The sequence below is a fragment of the Furipterus horrens genome, unplaced genomic scaffold, assembly GCF_987537825.1.
Source record: "Furipterus horrens unplaced genomic scaffold, mFurHor1.1.pri manual_scaffold_2, whole genome shotgun sequence".
NCBI lineage: Eukaryota > Metazoa > Chordata > Mammalia > Chiroptera > Furipteridae > Furipterus > Furipterus horrens.
The window spans coordinates 43,609,409-43,628,403 of NW_028327172.1; the positions used below are offsets into that span (position 1 = coordinate 43,609,409).

An 18,995-nucleotide genomic window follows, 5' to 3' on the forward strand; every position below is an offset into this window, starting at 1 on the left:
AGTTAAACTATCTTCTACATTCTGCATTTATTTTGAGAACATATCAGCTAATGTATGCACATTCTTAGAACTATTAATAATACTAAGTAGAAACTGAGAAACAAGAAATAGTTAATTTAAAATCCTATACAGCATAAATAAATGTTTTCTTAATGACAGGTGTCTTGTCAATGTCTTTTGTCTGCCCCAATTGAAGAGGTCACATCCTTCTGGAGACTTCTGCCTTCCAGGGATGCTCCCTTCCCAGGCCTATGTCAACCTCTCCTTCTTCCAGCCACCTGCTTTCCTGATGATTGGCATCCCAGGGCTGGAGGCCTTTCATGGCTGGATCTCCATTCCTTTCTCCTGCATGTACATTGCGGCCCTCACTGGAAACTGCCTCATCCTCCTGGCCGTGAGGAGGACTCCCAGCCTGCACCAGCCCATGTACTACTTCCTGTCCATGCTGGCCCTCACCGATGTGGGCCTCACCTTGTCCACACTGCCCACCACCCTGGCTGTGCTCTGGTTTGACCATAGTCTCATCGCCTTCAATGCCTGCCTGGTCCAGATGTTCTTTCTCCACTCCTTCTCTATGGTGGAGTCCTCAGTGCTCTTGGCCATGTCATTTGACCACTTTGTGGCCATCTCCAACCCCCTGCGCTATGCAGCTGTCCTCACAAATACTGTCATCATCAAGATTGGACTGGCTGTTGTGGTCCGTGCTATGCTCTCTCTCTTCCCAGTGCCATTCCTGCTTAAACGTTTGAACTTCTGCTCTAACAAGATCCTCTTATCCCAATCATTCTGTTTCCATCCTGATGTAATGAGAAGAGCCTGTGCTGATATCACCATAAACATCTCCTATGGACTCTATGTGGTCGTGTCCACTGGGGGCATAGACTCCCTGTTCATTGTTCTGTCCTACTCTCTCATCCTGCGCACAGTCCTGGGGCTGGCCTCTCCCCAGGAGCGTGTCCGAGCCCTCAACACCTGTGTCTCCCATATCCTGGCCATCTTTGTCTTCTTCATCCCAGGCATTACCATGTCCATAATTCACCGTTTTGGAAGGCACCTGTCCCCCATTGTCCATGCACTGGTTGCCTATGTGTACCTGGTGGTGCCCCCTGTGCTCAATCCCATCATCTACAGTGTGAAATCCAAGCCCATCAGGGAGGCCATGTTCAGAGTGCTGTGGGAGAAGGGCTAAGGCTGATAAAACTATGAAATATAACAGGGTTTGGGTACCATAAAAGAGACTTGTTGTACTCTCGCAGAAACCTGCTACCCTCAGCAAGCACTGAAAATTCCTAGTCTATGCTAATACAGGGGAAAGTCAATCTGGTTTATTCCTGTTACAAATTTACGTTCATCAGTACTGAGGATAAAAGACTGCAAAATATATAAAACATGGTACTTTCCAGAAACACAATTTTTTGCAAGGATAAAGGCATGTATATACACAACTAGAATACAGACTTAAACTAGTATCATAATAAAGTCATTTGCAAGAGTTTACTAGAGACTGCAAATTGATAGTTGCCAATATTTGCTTAGAAAAATTGGGCAGACCTCTACAAGGAAGAGGATGCTTTTTATTTCATCTTTTAAAAAATGCAGGGTGTGTTTTTTTCTAGGCAACATAGAAATTGGGTAAAATAGAGAAAAATCTAGAAAAAAAAGAGTAACATGGAAAAAAGACTTCGTATTTTGAAGAAGTAAATATGTTTGTGGAAAGGTGAGCATTTCTGTACTTTTTAACATCTCTACCACTTATTATACCTTTATCACTATGACTGTGGCATAGGGTTTGAAGAGGGAGTGGTAGGGGATGAAGTCAAAAAGGTAGACTATACAGGACTGTACATACTATACTATGTAGTTTGGTTTGTACCTACTATATACAAATCATTTAATTAGTATTTTCACTATAAAATAAGTTAGGAGGTGAATTGCAGATTAGAAGTATGTTAGATGTATGAACAATACTGGAACCTAACACACCATCAGTTTTTATCTAATCTCAGGGTCTTCCCAGACACCATTTACTTTGCTACAACATTCTCATCACCCCACTTACCTACACGGCATTCCTAGCTACCTTTCTCATTTGTCAAGAATAAGACTAATTTCTCAGAAAATCCTAATTAATTCTTTTTCTACATTATACATTGAACTGTGTTTGTCTCTTGCACATATATAATAATCTGTCACTCAGCAATACTGTAACTCCAAAGGTGCCAAAATATATTCAATGTCTAGTGGTGTTCATGGAATAGTAGCAGCTCAATATTCTTTTGAATATAGAAGTAAATTTGAGTACCTAGTGGATTAATTCATTTAAGAGGTAACTTTGAGATTTTACCTCCAGGCAGCCTCTGACCTTTCAGAAAAAATGAATACATATAAATAATTACAAAAGTTTGTGAGAAGTTTTTTTGATGAACTTAGATAGCTGATATGAAGGTGGGAGAAGTAAAACACAAGTGATTGACTGAATTAAGACCTCTGACCTAGTGAAGGTTTCCTGCTTTTTCACTTTAGGAGATCTCCCCTGCCATTTTCCCAAAATTGATGTCCTTCGTACCTCAGTGGAATACTCTGGCTTCATGAAGAGTTTTATAGAAAAAAATCACTATACTAAGATTTGCCATTATATTTCTGCTGAGTGTACCTTCTTACAAAGTGCTATAAGGGCATGTGTGTCTTTCTTCTTACCATCAACATTCCTCCTGAAAGTGTGAGGTTCAATATTACAAGATTGTGTACAGTGTCTGCACTGGGCAAGTAGTATCGAATGTTGTAGTGGTTAAGAATACAAACTTTAGAATCAGGGAAACAAATCTTAAATTCTATCAAACCTGCTTCTTATACTTACCAACTATCAAACTTGGAGCAATTCACCATTTATGTATTAACAAACAGGTTCTTTTGTTGTTTGTTTGGTTTTTTTAGTGATCCCTATGTGCCAAGTACCCTACTAGGTGATGAGAATACAATGGTACCAAAACCAACCTTATTCTTATGCAATAAGTACAAATTAATTAAATATCTATGATTTATTTTAGCACCAGATGCAGAGCCCTCTTCTTTTAAGGACTCATAATTAGATCAAGCCTACCTAGATACAAACTACCTATTTTAAGGCCAACTGTGTCACAGAACATATCATAATCATGGGAGAGATATTTCACCATATTCAAAGGCTATGAAAACTCAAACAGTACATTTTTGCAGGGCATTTTAGAATTCTGCCTCATACACTGACTAAATAAGTGGATTAATTAATGGACATTTCTGTGAAAGCACACAATAAGGGTATCTGACCTATTTGAAAGAGTCAGGAATGGCTTTTCTCAAAAAATGACAATTACTGTCTGATTATTGAAGATAAATTAGCTAGAACAAGGGAGGAGTGGGTGTTTAGGGGAAGGTATTTTAGGCAAAGAAAAATATGTCTCCAAAGAGTTTGTAGGAGGAGGAATATGGTGGGTAAAGAAATGGAATGAAGGACAGAGTGACTGGAAGTCAAAGAGCAAGGACCCCATGGCTCAAGATATGTCTGAAAACATAAATGAGGATCAATCAGAAATATGGGCAACAGTTAGGGCTTTAAGCAAGGATGAGGGTTGTTTTGATATGATCTTATTTACTTTAGAAAAATTATTTTATATTGTGTGGCAGAGGAAAGATTGAATTAAAGCTATAATGCATGCAAATTCACCAGTTAGAAGGCTATTGAAATAGTGAGGAGGAGGGGAGTGGACCAACAAATAGAAAGAAACAGATGAGGCTTCCAGTCAAGTGGCAGTGTAGGAAAATGAGCTACCTGAAACATCCTACAATCACATCAAAATTATAACAAAACTTCAGAACAACCATCATTCAGAACCACCTTAAATCTAGGTGAACAGAAACCCTATAACTAAGTATATAAAAGAGAAACCGAGAATGGGATGATCCCATACCCACATGTGGTGGTTAAAAACTGGGAGAGGTGATCTCTTTTGGGGTGGTGCCCCCTGAAGAGCCAGGAATCTCAGTCCCAAATCAGAGCTCCCAGTCTGGGGTTCTAGTGCTGCGTTTAGAAGTCCCCATAATTTCTGGTTATAAAAACCAGCAGAGATTGTAGATGAGTAAGATGGAGGGCTCCTACAGTCCCAGGCATTCCTCTTAAAGGGCCCGCGCACTGACTACGTGTACTTGCTCACTCTGAGCTTCAGCACTGGAGCTGCAGTTCAGAAGGTGCAAGGGACATATTGGGAGAAACTGATTGACCAGCAAAGGCTAGAGGGGAAGCCTTCTCCCAGACAGAAGTGCTGACAGAGGCCATTGTTTATTTGATGATCCCTCTCCTTACATAACTGCCAGGTGGGCACCATATCTGAGTCCCATCAACCTGACTAACACTGTTGGCCCCACCCTGGTGGTTCCCTGAGATGCCACCCCACCTGACTTGTAAGCCCACCCAAGTCCTTTCCAGTGGCTCCTTCATACAAATGGTGTCTCTTGGCTCATGCTTCAGACTTTCTTAAAATCTCTCAAACAAGCAGCATATGGCCTCTGTGTAACCCATACCTCTTGCTAAGTGGCCTCAGGCCTGGCACTAGGGACATCCAGCCTCAGTTTGTAGCTTAGCCTCTCCTGGGATCTCTAAGACCAGCACTAGTACCAGCCATCTGCAGATCACTCTGTAGCTCATTCTGAGTGGCCCTAGGAAGGGCAGAGGCTGTGGCTGACCTCGGCCTACACCTCCATGGAGGCCCCAGAGCCAAATCATGCTGAAGATAAGCTTCATACCTCACCATATTGCAACACAACCAACTCAAGGGCCAACACACTCAAAGGGAAGATTCTGTGGACATCAAAGCCCCACTGAAATGAATCCTCCTCAGTGAGGTTAACCTTTGCACAGCAGCTCCTCCACTGTAGTTCTTTGGAGCCAATGGGCTTAGGGGTCAATCCCTCCCAGTGATATTCCAACAACAATCAAGGCTCAACCACAACAGGATGGTGCACACAGCTCACATAGGAGGGGTGCACTGGAGTGTCCAGCTCAGGTGACTGGGGAGTCTATGCCACTAAGTTCTACAGGACACCTACTGTATAAGGCCATTCTACCAAGACCAGGAGACATAGCAGCTCTAACTTATAAACAACACAGAGAAGAAGCCAAAATGAGGAGACAAAGAAACAAACCCCAAATGAAAGAAGAGAAGAAATCTCAAAAAAAAAAAAAAAAAAACTAAATGAAATTGAGGCAAGCAAACTACCAGATACAGAGTTCAAAACAATGGTTATAAGGATGCTCAAAGAACTTAGTAAGAACTTCAACAGTATAAAAAAAGGACATGAAAAGCATAAAAAAAGAACCTGTCAGAAATAAAGAATACACCAACTGAAATAAAGAATACATTAAAGGAAACCAATAGTAGAGTAGATAAAACAGAGGATCAAATCAGCAATTTGGAAATTGACGATGCAGAAAATACCCAATCAGAATAACAAAAAGAAAAAAGAATTTTAAAAAATGAGGATAGCATAAGAAGCCTCTGGGACAACTTCAAGCATATGAGCATTTGCATCATAGGGGTGCTGGAAGAAAAAGAGAGAGAGCAAGAAATTGAAAACCTATTTGAAAAAATAATGATGGAAAACTTTCTTAACCTGGTGAAAGAAATAAACATACGAGTCCATGGAGCACAAAGAGTCCCAAACAAGATGAACCAGAGGCCCACACCAAGAAACATCATAATTAAAATGGCAAAGGTTAAAGACAAAGAGAGAATCTTGAAAGCAGCAAGAGTAAAGTAGTTAGCTACCTACAACAGAGCTTTCCTAAGACCCTCAGCTGATTTCTTAAAAGAAAATCTGCAGGTCAGAAGGGATTGGCAAGCAATATTCAAGGTGATGAAAAACAAGGATCTACAATCAAGATCATTATGCCCAGCAAAGCAATCAGATAGAATCAAAGGACAGATAAAGAGCTTTCCAGACAAGAAAAAAGCTAAACAAGTTTATCACCACTAAACCAGTATTACAAGAAATGTTAAAGGGTCTCCTTAAGAAGAAGAAGAAGAAAATAAATAATATAAATAACAAAACGGCAATAAATACATATCTATCAACAATTACTTTAAATACAAATGGATTAAATGCTCCAATCAAAAGACACGTGGTGACTGAATGGATAACAAGCCACATACACTGTCTAAAAGACACACACGGAAAGTAAAAGGATAAAAAATATATTTCATAACAATAAATACAAATAAAAGCTGGGTCAGCAATATTTATATCAGACAAAGTAGACTTTAAAACAAAGGTTATAACTAGAGACAAAGAAGGATTCAGCAATTTCACTTCTGGGTATTTATCTGAAGACACCCAAAACACTAAATCAACAAGACATATACATCTATATGTTTAATGCAGCTTTATTTACAACACACAAGATATGGAAGCAACTTAAGTTTTCATTAATAGGTGAATGGATAAAGAAGAAGTGATGCATATATACAATAAGATATGACTCAACCATAAAAAAGAAGAAAATAATGCCATCTGCATTACATGGATGGACCTAGAAGGTATTGTGCTCAGTGAAATAAGTCACACAAAGAAAGGTAAATGCCAGATTATTTCACTTATATGTGGAATCTAAATAAGTAAGTAAATTAAATAAACAAACAAGCAGAATAGAAATAGACTCATAGATACAGAGAACATTTTGATGGTTTCCAGGTGGGAGAAGAGTTGAAAGGATGGGTGAAAAAAGTGAAGGGATTTAGAAGTACAAATTGGTAGTTACAGAATAGTCACAGGGATGTAAAATATAGTCTCTAATATTGTAATAAATATACCTGTATATTGTGTCAAATGGGTACTAGAGTTATAAGGGTGATCACTACATAAGTTATATAATGTCTAATCACAGAGTTGTACACCTTAAGCTAATAATATTATATATCAACTGTAATTTAAAAATAAATTATTTTAATTTTTAAAGAAAAAAGAAACATTTGGGTTCAATGTTATAGACGAAGTGGAAATTTTATAACTTTATTTTAGATTGAACATAAAGACTAAAAGAAGAAAGGTCAAGAATAACTGCTAGATTTTGTGCTTATATTTCAGGGTAAATGGTGGTGTAATTCAATGAAATATGAAAATTAATAGAACATAGTTGGATAGAGAATATCACAACTTTGATTATGGACATTTTGAGCCTGAACTCAAATGGCTATATTACACAAGCCATTAGATTTGTAGGCCTAGAGCACTAGACTACCTGAATAGTCTAGTCTAGAGACAAAACTTAAGTCATAAACAGTAGTTCATGTCTGCCAAAACACCAAATGTGATTGCATAACAATTAAAACTCTTATAACATGTTCTCACATCAGGCAATGTAGACTGTATATGCAAAGAAAACTGAGAAGCATTAGGGATATAAGAGAAAAACCAAGAGTGTGATGCCATGGCATCCAAGGGAAGAAAGGTATATAGAAGGAGGAAGTGGTCAACTGTGTTGAATTTTGTTGATAAGTCAGGAAAGATAAGGACTGAAAACCTCAGCACACAGAGATCCTTAACAATGATAGTAAAAGCTCCTTTGGCAGTTTGAACAAGGCCTTTGTTATATTGGAGCATTGGAAGAGCTAGATGAAGGATGCAGATGTGGAGATAAATTGCAACTAACTACTCTAAGAGATTTGTCTATGAAATGGAAGAGGTAAAAGAAGAATATAGTATCTTGGCAGGTTTATACTTGTTGTCATTATCGCTTTTAATATGGAAGAAACTTGAACATAAGAAATGCTAAGAATGATTGAGTTAGTAAGTTTTAATATCTAATAGAGAGAAGGAACCATAATGTAAGTTTCATGAAAAGGTGAGAAGGTATTGATGCTGACCACTCTGTTCTAATCCTCTGTCCTGAAATCCAGACCCATGTAACCTCCTACCTCTTCATACTTCTACTTGATAGCCTATGGGCCTCATATTTATCTTGCCCCAAAGACCGCTTCAGAATGGTACCACTCAGCCACCTAATTCATCCAGTCCCATTTAACCCCATCTTAATTTCTCTGCTCTTTCACCTTCACATGTGATTTTTTTCCAATTAATCTATTACAGACTTTTCTCTTATTTAACACACCCTCCCTCCCTCTCAACCTCATTATATCATCTGCTCTGCTCTGATTATGAAAACAGCTTCCTCACTCACCTTCCTAACTCCAAACCCAGTCTGTGTCAATTCACCTTTCATATTACTACCACCTACACAGCAAATTTGACATGTCAGGTTCCTGGTCAGCAAGTTACATATGATTCCCAAAGTCTTCAAGATAGAGTTGAAATCTCATGGTTTGCATCAAGGCCCTTCTCAGTTTGGCTCCAACCTAACTTCCCAGCCTAGTTTCTGTTACCTTCTTCATTACCAATCACCACCATCACCACATATGTATTTTTCCCTGGGCAAATGAATTGCCCTTGCCTTGTTTCTTCAGCAAAGGGTGAGAGGCTGGAACTGGGGAGTCCAAATTTTAGAATAGGTCTCACAGTAATTTAAAGAAATTCCTTTCTGGATAGGTCCCTGAACAAGGTCAGGGATTCAGGCCTCTGTAATATAAGAGGTGTAAAATCAGGCAGACCTCTCCAAGCGACCAGGCTGTCTGAGCAAAGCCCAGGCTTTCTCAGCAATGTCTTCTCCCCTCCAGGTCTCTGTGATAAGTGCCCCCTCATTTCCCCTCCCTGTGCTGAACCTGGGGAACTCACCTACAATACCTCTGTCCAAGGCCACCACCCATATATATGTTTTCTGTGGCACTAGGGAGTGTGAGGGATGATGAAGAGTGGATTACTTTGGGCTCCCTGGGAGCAACGTTCTGCTCAGACGCCCCATGAAAGCTGATCCTTGACTCCTACCCAAAGGGACTGCACTCTTACTATTCCAAGGCCAGCTCAGGAGATTAAAGGGAAGGCAAGTGCCTTCCGGTGGAAAGAAGAGACATGACCCATGCTGGAAGAAAGCAGCTACTGGAATGGAGGCATGGGCACGCACTGGAAAGCACACAAACCTGTATATGCATATTCATATTCCTGCTCACCTTCAGAATGCATCATCGAAGACTATCCAGAGGTGTGTTCAGGCAGCTTCTGGCTTCTTGATACTTCCCTCTTGTGGTCGTCTGGGGGATTTGCAGCCCAGTGGCTGATTGGGCCATAGATCTAATAATAAGTCAGCTCCTTTCACAGCACTATGCTGCCCCATAGCTCCCCCTTCTTCTCAAGACAACCTTTACATCCCTGAACCATTAATCATAGTTCTGCTCTCCTCCAAAGGCGACAGTGTAGCGTCGTTGTTTTTATATGTAGGACTCTGAGGAAACAGACTTGTGTCCAAATCCAAGTCCAGCCACTTACGAGTGGTTTGACCACCCTTAGCCTCAGTTTGAAGTGAAAAATAAAAGGAGATAATAGCAACTCTCCGGTGAATGTTTTTGTTTATATTCAAAACAACTGGAAGAGCCACTTATGTAGAAGGATATCCAGTTGAAATAGTGCTACAAGAGCCAGAGGAAGAAAATACATTGGAAAGGTAGAGTAGACAGCACTGCAGCAGGCTGCTGAGAGATCAAGCAGTATATAGACTGAAAACAGAAGCTCACTGGTTGCCTTATGAAGAACTATTGAGATGAGCTGATAGGAATAGAATCTTGAATGAAGTAGAGCGAAGAGTGTATTGGGAAGATATGGAGAAAGTCAATGTATACAACTCTTTTATTAAGTTTGTATCTGAAGAGAATCAATGAAATGAGAAATATGTGAAGAATTGATAGGTCCTAGGAGAGCTTTTAAATGTGTATTTTGGAGCTAAGAGAGACTGAACACAAATGTCAACAGAACGGAGTTAGTTGAGAGGCTCTCTGTCCTTTACTTCTCATATTACTAGTGGAGTTCTTCAAGGCTATGACCCTGATCAACTCTCTGTCCTTCCCCCTCTACATGGTAACCATGAGTCAGTGGGAACAATATCACCTGCTCCCACAGCTTCTAGCTCCCAAACAGTCCACAATATCCTGAACTCAAGACATGGCAATGACTATAAAACATCACCATTTAGGTGTCCCTAGGGCCCCTCAAATTCAGTACCTCCAACTAAGTTCATTATCTCAGGTCCCCAGTCTGTGCTCCAAACCTGTTTTCCATTTCTTGTCACAGAAATGACTCTTTTGCCCAAGCCAGAAATCTAGAAGCCATCGTCTCTGCCTTTCCCCACTCTTTCTCACACTTCCCACTCCAAACACTTCCAATCAATCACCAAATCCTCTTCATACAGGTGGCCAATAGACATATGAAAAGATGCTCAATGTCACTAATCATGAGAGAAATGAAATTAAAACCACAACGAGATATCACCTCACATCTGCCAGAATGCTTATCATTAATAAAACAACAAACTACAAGTATTGGCGAGGATGTGGAGCAAAGGGAACCCTCATGTGCTGTTGGTGGGAATGCAGATTGGTGCAGTCACTATGGAAAACAGTATGGAAGTTCTCAAAAAGTTAGAAATGGAACTGCCTTATGACCCAACACATCCACCTCTAGGGATTTATCTGAAGAAATCTAAAATACTAATTTGAAAGAGTATATGCACCTTTATATTTATTGCAGCATTATTTACCATAGCCAAGTGCCCACCAATAGATGAGTGAATAAAAAAGCTATGATACATATATACAATGGAAAATTACTTAGCCATAAAAAATGAAATCTTACCATTTGCAATATCAACTGCTCCCATAGCTTCTAGCTCCTAAACAATCCACAACAATATCCTGAACTCAAGACATCGCAATGGCTGTAAAACATCACCATTTAGGTGTCCCTAGGGCCCCTCAAATTCAGCACCTCCAACTAAGTTCATTATCTCCGGTCCCCAGTCTGTGCTCCAAAGCTGTGGTACATATATACAATGGAATATTACTCAACCATAAAAAACTAAATCTCACCATTTGCAACAGCATGGATGGAACTAAAAGGTATTATGCTTAGTGAAATAAGTCAGAGAAAGACAAATGCCATATTATTTCACTTATATGTGGAATCTAAACAAAAAATAAACAAACAAACAAATTGAAACAGACTCATAGACACAAAGAAGTACTGATGGTTGCCAGAGGGGAGAGTCTGTTGGGGGACTAAGTGAAAGATGTGAATGGATTAAGAAGTACAAATTGGTAGTTGTAAAATAGTCACAGGGTTGTAAAGCACAACATAGGGAATATAGTCAATAATATTCTAAAAATTATGTATGGTGCCAAGCAGTACTGGAAATATCTGAGGGAGCACTTGGTGAAGTATATGATTGTCTAACCACACCTGAAACCAATAAAAAACAATATTGAAATTAAACTGTAATTGTAAATAGAAAAAATCACCAAGTCTTCTTTATTTTCCTCCTGGATATCTCATGAATTAGATTACTTTTTCCATCTCCTTTGCCTTTATTCCAGTTAAGTCAAGAAAATCTTTTGCCTAGATCATCAAAACAGCTTGTTCACTGGTCAGCCTTACTGAAGATTTTTCATACCAATTCACTGTCCACACTGTGGCCAGCATGATCTTCAAAACACAAATCAGTCTGTAGTATCTTCCCAGTGACATTAGAATGAAAGGTTGAAGTTCATACTTCCTAACCCAGCTCATAAGGCCCCCATGAGGCATCTCAGTGTATCTCTATAACTCTATCTCCAGCAAGTCTACCTCCCTTTTTTCATACCAAGTCCCAAACATACCAAAATTATCCATGGCTACAATGTGCTATGCCTTATCTCACTTTTCAGCTTTCACGTATTTTTTTTTACAAGGAAGGATACTCATTCTACTCCCTTTTCTGATTAATTCTTAACCTTCACGTGTCTGTTTAAACATCCTTGCTTAGGAAGATCTGTCCTGACTCCTAATTTTGATGGAGCCACTTTACTCTTTTCCCTCTGTTTAACTTAAAGCATTTAACATTATGAAATTAGTTATTTTTCATACTTCTAAGATCTTATCTCTTTTTTTGGTAAGAGGGATGGACACTGATGTGCATAGTTAAAAGAGGAAGTTTATGGAATCCTCTTTGATATGCTCTCAATGTAGAAATTATTGATCCTCTCATTGCTGTTCACTCATAACTCACATTTCTATTACTTGAATTGAGACATTTTTAATGAGAAGTTCCCTTAAGTTTTTGGTATCAACATCAAACACCAAGCTGGTTCAATTTTTAAATGACTATTTTTCACAGGAACTTTTCAACCAGTTTTTCACTTGTTATAGTAATAATATTGAGTAAGGTAGATCATGGTATAGCTTTTAATTCATATTATATCTCCATTTTTTTTTCAATATTTACACAAGAAAAAATGTTTTTAAAAATCAATCAACATAAACAAAATGTTAAAAGGTCCAAGCAAGAATGGAAAACTCTGGCTGAGATTATGCTCAAATTGTTGGCTTAGGAAGCCCTGAATGATATGAATTTGCTAATACTAATTCTCCAGTATCATCTCATGACACCTCAACTATCCCTCAATATGGTCCTGTGCTGGTATTCTGCCAGTTCCTTCAATGCAAGTTTTTTTTTTTCCCCCTTACATGTACTTTTAAGCATTTGTTCTAACTCTGGCTTTGTCTGGAATGGTTGACCTCTTTGTTTACCTCCTATACATACTAACCATTCTTAGATTCCATTTTAGCTATGCTTCTACAAGGAACTCCATCCTTTAAGAAAATGTTCACTTGTTTCCAAGGATATCCAAATTCCATTTGCAGATGAGTAATGCCATAGTTTCTTATTAGGAGATACTAATGGATATGTCAATACTTTAAAGCCACAAATACGATCAGTGAAAAGAATATAGTTTACCTGAAGAAAGAAGTGATTCCTTGTGTTGATAACTTGTAATAAGGCGAGAAAAATAAACATATGATAAAGAAGTTAGACAAAGAAAATTATATAATCATTACTTGTGGATCAGTGATTTTATTTGTAGAAAAATGCAAAAAAAATCCATTGAGAAATAGTTTGAATTAATAAGTAAATATATAAAGGTTGCTGGATAAAAAACCAATGTACAGCACTTCCAGCCAAGATGGAGTCCTAGATAGACACACTGCATCTCCCTCCACAACTAAGAAGGAATACAACTATCTCAAAATTAGAGACAACCATAAGTTCTGGAAAATCGAGCTGCATGGAAGTTCAACAACAAAGATATAAAGAAGATATACTCATGCAGACAGGTAGGAGGGGTGGAGCTGGGGCGGAGAGGACGCGGTGTGGTGGTGGCAGGAGTGGTGGCAGCGGCAGGCCCGCGGAAAGCGCAGTCACATGTTTTAAAAAGTAGGGAGGGACACCTGGGGAGCACTCCTAGCACCTGCACCAGCACCAGCACTGACCAGACAGCACAGCTCACGGTCTCAGAGCTGAGGAAAATAAAGCCTCATTGCTTTCGAACGTGCAAACCAGTGGAGTAGAGGCAGAGGAAGAAACTGTCGTTTCTCAGCAGAGTCTACTGTTTAAAGGGTCCCCATGGTCCTAGAACGTACGCAGATCCACCCATTCTGAAAATGACAACCAGGGCAGCAGCTAGAGAGCCGCCAGTCCCATATGAAGTGGGAGAAGTGCCTGAAACAGGGTCGAGTGCTGAGCAAGTGGCATTGTTCCCTCCCAGACCCCTGCCACACACACCGCGACAAAACGTGGTGAAATGGATCTCCCTATACTGATAAATACCTAAGGCTCATCCCCTTCAATGTAACAGGAGTGACAGTTCAGACTAAAACACAGAGGCAAAAAAATACAGGAGCCTATCAAAATGAGAAGACAGAGAAGTATGGCCCAAAAGACAGAATAGATCAGGGTTCCAGTGGAAGAACTAAGCAACGAGGAGATAGCCAACCTAACAAACGAGGAGATAATCAGCCTAACAGATGAAGACTTCAAAACACTGGTGATAAAGATGCTCCCAGGCTTGACAGATATGCTTCAGTACGGCAAATGCATAAGAGATGAAGTGAAGGCAACGTGAAATGAAATGAAGAAAAATCCACATGGTGAAGAGAAGGAAATCAGGATTCAAATCAATGATTTGGAACATAAGGAAGAAAAAAGAGTCAACCAGTACAGAATGAGGAAACAAGAATTGAAAAAAATAAGGAGAGGCTTTGGAACCTCTGGGACAACTTTAAACCTGCCAACATCGAAACCATAGGGGTGCCAGAAGGAGAAGAGGAAAAGCAAGAAATTGAAAACTAATGTGAGAAAATAATGAAGGAAAACTCCCCAAATTTGGCAAAGGAATTAGACAGACAAGTCCAGGAAGCACAGAGAGTCCCAAACATGCTAGACCCAAAAAGGATCATACTGAGACACATCATCATTAAAATGCCAATGTTTAAAGATAGAGAATCTTAAAAGCATCAAGAGTAAAGCAGAGTTACCTACAAAGGGGTGCCTATAAGACTATCAACTGACTTCTCAAAAGAAACTTTGAAGGCAAGAAGAGACTGGCAAGAAGTATTCAAGATAATGAAAAGCAAGGACTTACAACCAAGATTACTCTATCCAGCAAAGCTATCATTTAGAATGGAAGGGCATATAAAGTGCTTCCCAGACAAGGTAAGGCTAAAGGAGTTCATCATCACCAAGCTATTATTATATAAAATGTCAAAGGGACTTAATTAAGAAAAAAAAGATCAAAATTATGAACATTAAAATGACAACAAACACACAACTATCAATATCTGAATCTAAAAAATAAAAACAAAATCCAACGAAGCAAACCAGAATAGGAACAGAATCATAGGTATGGAGATCATTTGGAGGGTTATCAGCTGTAGGGGAAATGGGGAGATATAGGGAAATGGTGCAGGGACTAAGAAGCATGATTGGCTGGTACAAAATAGACAGGGGAAGTTAAGAATAATATAGGAAAGGATGAAGCCAAAGAACTTATATGCACGACCAATGGACATGAACTAAGGGGGGTGGGATTGCTGGAGGGAATGGGGGTACTGGGCAGAGGGGAGGCAAAGGGGAAAAAATTGGGACTACTGTAACAACATAATCAATAAAATATACTTTTTTAAAAAGCCAATGTACAAAATTCCACTATATTTTTTATAACAATAGATATATTTTTAAAAAACAGCATTTACAATAGTATAAAACTCACATATCTAAAATTAAATCTAATAAAGGATAGAGGACCTTCTACACAGAAAACCAGAAGTTATCCTTAAGAGAAACTAAAGAAGACCTATATAAATGGGAAAAAAAAAACAAAACAAAACTTTGTTCTTTTATTGGAAAACTCAATGGTATGAAAATCTTAATTACTTCCCCCAAATTTTTGTACAGGTTCTACATAATCCCAAAAATACTCTAACAGATCACTTTGTAGAACTTGACATGCCTAATTAAAATTTTATATAAAAATGTAAATTACTGGAAATAGTCACGGTACTCTTGAAGAATAGGACCAAAGTGCAATGACTTATATCAAATATCAAGACTTATTATAGCCCTGGCTGGGTGGCTTAGTTGGTTGGAGCAACATTCCATGCACCAAAAAGGTTGTGGGTTCGATCCATGGTCAGAGAATTTACCCATGTTGTAGGTTTGATCCTCAGTCAGGGTATGTACAGGAAGCAAAAGAGCAAATGATCTCTCTCTCTCTCTCTCTCTCTCTCTCTCTCTCTCTCTCTCTCTCTCTCGTTCTCTCTCTCTCTCTCTCCTCTCTCTCTCTCTCTCTCTCTCGTTCTCTCTCTCTCTCTCTCTCTCTCTCTCTCGTTCTCTCTCTCTCTCTCTCTCTCTCTCTCGTTCTCTCTCTCTCTCTCTCTCTCTCTCTCTCTCTCTCATTGATATAATATACCCTAGGGTGATAAATTTTTTAAAAGACATTAGAAAACTATAGTAATTACAAAATATGATAGTGGTACAAGGTAGACAATTGGGCCAATGAAGAGAAATAAAAGACCAGAAGCACACCCACTCATATGTGGCCAGTTGTTAAATGACAAAGGTAGCACTACAAAGCAATGAACAAGGAGTATATTTCTAAATACTAGTACAGGAACAACTGAATATCAATGTGGAAAAAAGTAAAATTTGAAGCCTAAACTCTACTCACAGGTATCAATTCTTTATGGGTTGTAGATATAACTATATAATTCAACACAATGAAGTCTGTATATGATAAGCCCACAGCTAATATTATACTCAATGATGAAAAGATAAAAGCCTTTCCTCTAAGATCAGGAACAAGGAAAAGATGTCCACTATCACCACTCCTATTCACCATAGTTTTGGAAAGACTAACCACAGCAATCAGACAAGAAAAATAAATAAATGGCATCCTAATCAGAAAGGAAGTAAAACTTTACTTGCAGATGACATGATACCATATATAGAAAACCCTAGCTCTGCTGCACCACACCCAAAAGGGGCAGCTGCAGACCAGCTCATTAGCTGGGACTTGCTTAGAAACTTCCCCCTGCCATAGGCGCTAGGACCAGCAAAGTCCCGGAGGGAGTCATCGAGAAGGTTTTGTTGAAACAGCCAAAGATGTGGGAAGACAGTGAACAGCCCGGAATGTGAGAAACTGTATGAACTGAGTCTAAGTGGGGACTCCCTGGGCTGGCAACTCTGCACCCAGGGCAGGCACTCGCATCATGGATCCACCAAACAAAAAAACGGAACTGAGTCATGGAGAGGGGCCCATACAGGAAAGCTGCAGCAGAAATGCAGACTCCGTAGAAACCCCAGACAAGCAAGCGGTACTTATGGGCACACAATAAGGTGCTGCCAGCCAGGGACGCAGGCCAGTGCTGGAGGCGACACAGAGACTTTTTTGGAGGAGTGGAGAAAGGACCCAAGGCTGGGCAGGGACTAAGGGCTTGCACACGGGCTTGACAGCAGAACAGCATTGCTAGACAAGCCTGAGGCTTGCTGAAGTGTGCCACAGGACAAGTGGGGAGAGACCCAACTCAGTGCAGCTCAGAGCAGGGAGTGGTGGCAGGCTCACAAGTGAGACTACAGCAGCCCCAGAATCCAGCTAGATCCCCTCACAGCCAGCCAGCCAGAAAACAAGATTTGAAACCCATGGAATTTTGACCAGTGGTGGATCCAGAAAAAGAAGGACAGTGCCCAAAGGATGTACTGGAGAAAAAATCTTTCATTAATATGTTTCTTACCTTCTCTCCTTCCTATTCTTCTTCTTTAATTTTTTTGTTTGTTTTTCTGTTTTGTTTATCCTCCCTCTCACACTAAATATATAGCATGTAACTGTTATATAAACTTAATACTATACACCTCTACTTTCTCACTTCATTCTGCATTCTTCCCTCCCTTTTTCAACATACAATGTAAATACTACTTACTGTCTCACATAACCTTGACCCTACTTGCTACTACTATTATTCTACCATCTTCTCTCTCAAAACTCATCTCTCTATCAGTTAAAACAACTCTTATCAGTTTTTCATATAGTGTAATAGTCTTAACCTCTTTACATCTATGATAATACTGCCTCATTTGCTAATGATAGTGTGATTATGGGTGGGGGATATTTTTGATAATGTGGGTTTCTTGCCTGGGTTGTGTCTTTATGTTTTAACAGCATCTCCACAAAAGAACTCAAGACAAGGTGGGCAGAGTGACTCTCAATCAACTAGCCAGAGGGAAGGATCCACCAAAGAGTAACTGAAATATAACCAGACAGCTTAAATAAACGACATAAAGGGCATCCCAAGAGCATCAAACTCAGGACATCAAAGGGACTGCACCACTGAATCCCCCAGGTCTCCTATACAGAATCTCATACCACACAAGTGGAAAATCAAAGCAGACAAATCCAAGAAACTAAAACAAACAAGAAGCATACAACATGGGGAGACACAGAAACAACCTCCCAATGAAAGGAAAAGAGGAATCCCCAGAAAGAGAGATAGATGGAAAAGACATAAGCCAACTACCAGTCATTCAAAAGAATGGTTATAAGAAAACTCAATGAACTTGACAAACTCAGAGAAAACTACAATGAACTCCAGGGGAATTATAAAGAACTCCAGGGAAACTACAAAGAACTCACGGGAAGCTACAAGGAACTTACAGAGAACTACACCAGCATAAAAAAGGACATAGAAACTATCCATAAGAACCAGGAAGAAATGAAGGATACAATTTCTGAACTGAAGAACACAGTAGAATCAATCAAAAGCAGGCTAAACAAAGCAGAGGATCGGATAAGTGAGTTAGAGGACAATGTAGAAAAAAATTCCCAGACAATACAACAAAATGAAAAAAAATTTAAAATGAATGAAGAGGGTTTAAGAGAACTGCAGAACAACATGATACGAAACATTAGAATCATAGGGATACAAGAAAGAGAACAAGAGGAGCAAGGGATAGAAAACCTGATTGAAAAATTAATAACAAAAAAATGTTCCTAACTTGATGAGAGAAAAAGTCATGCAAGTCCAGGAAGCACAGAAGATCCCAATGAAGAAGAACACAAAAAGGCCCACTCCAAGGCACATCATAATTAAAATAGCAACATTCAAAGACAATGAGAGAATCCTAAAAGCAGCAAGAGAAAAACGGCAAATAACATACAAGGGAGCTCCAATAAAGCTCTCAACTGATTTCTCAGTGGAAACACTACAAGCAAGAAGGGAATGGCAAAAAATATTCCAAGCAATGAAAAACAAAGAACCACTACCAAGACTACTCTACCCAGCAACGTTCTCATTCAAAATGGAAAGTGAAATAAGGAGTTTCCTAGACAAAGAAAGACTAAAAGAATACACCTCCACCAAACCAGCACTGCAAGAGATGCTAAAGGGAATGCTGTAAAAAAAGAAGAAAAAGAGAGAGGGAGAGGAACACAGGTACAAAAGAAAGTGAATAAATACCAGTCAATAATAACCTTAAATGTAAGTGGATTAAATGCTCC

At 39.3% G+C, this 18,995-nt stretch overlaps 1 protein-coding gene across 1 annotated transcript; it reads left to right on the forward strand.

The window, feature by feature from the left end:
* Positions 1-232: 232 nt before the first annotated feature.
* LOC150018384 (olfactory receptor 51I2-like) lies at positions 233-1,189 on the forward strand. Its single transcript, XM_090267751.1, has one exon. The coding sequence runs from the start codon at positions 233-235 to the stop codon at positions 1,187-1,189; it is 957 nt and encodes a 318-aa protein (XP_090123877.1).
* The last annotated feature ends 17,806 nt before the right edge of the window (positions 1,190-18,995 follow it).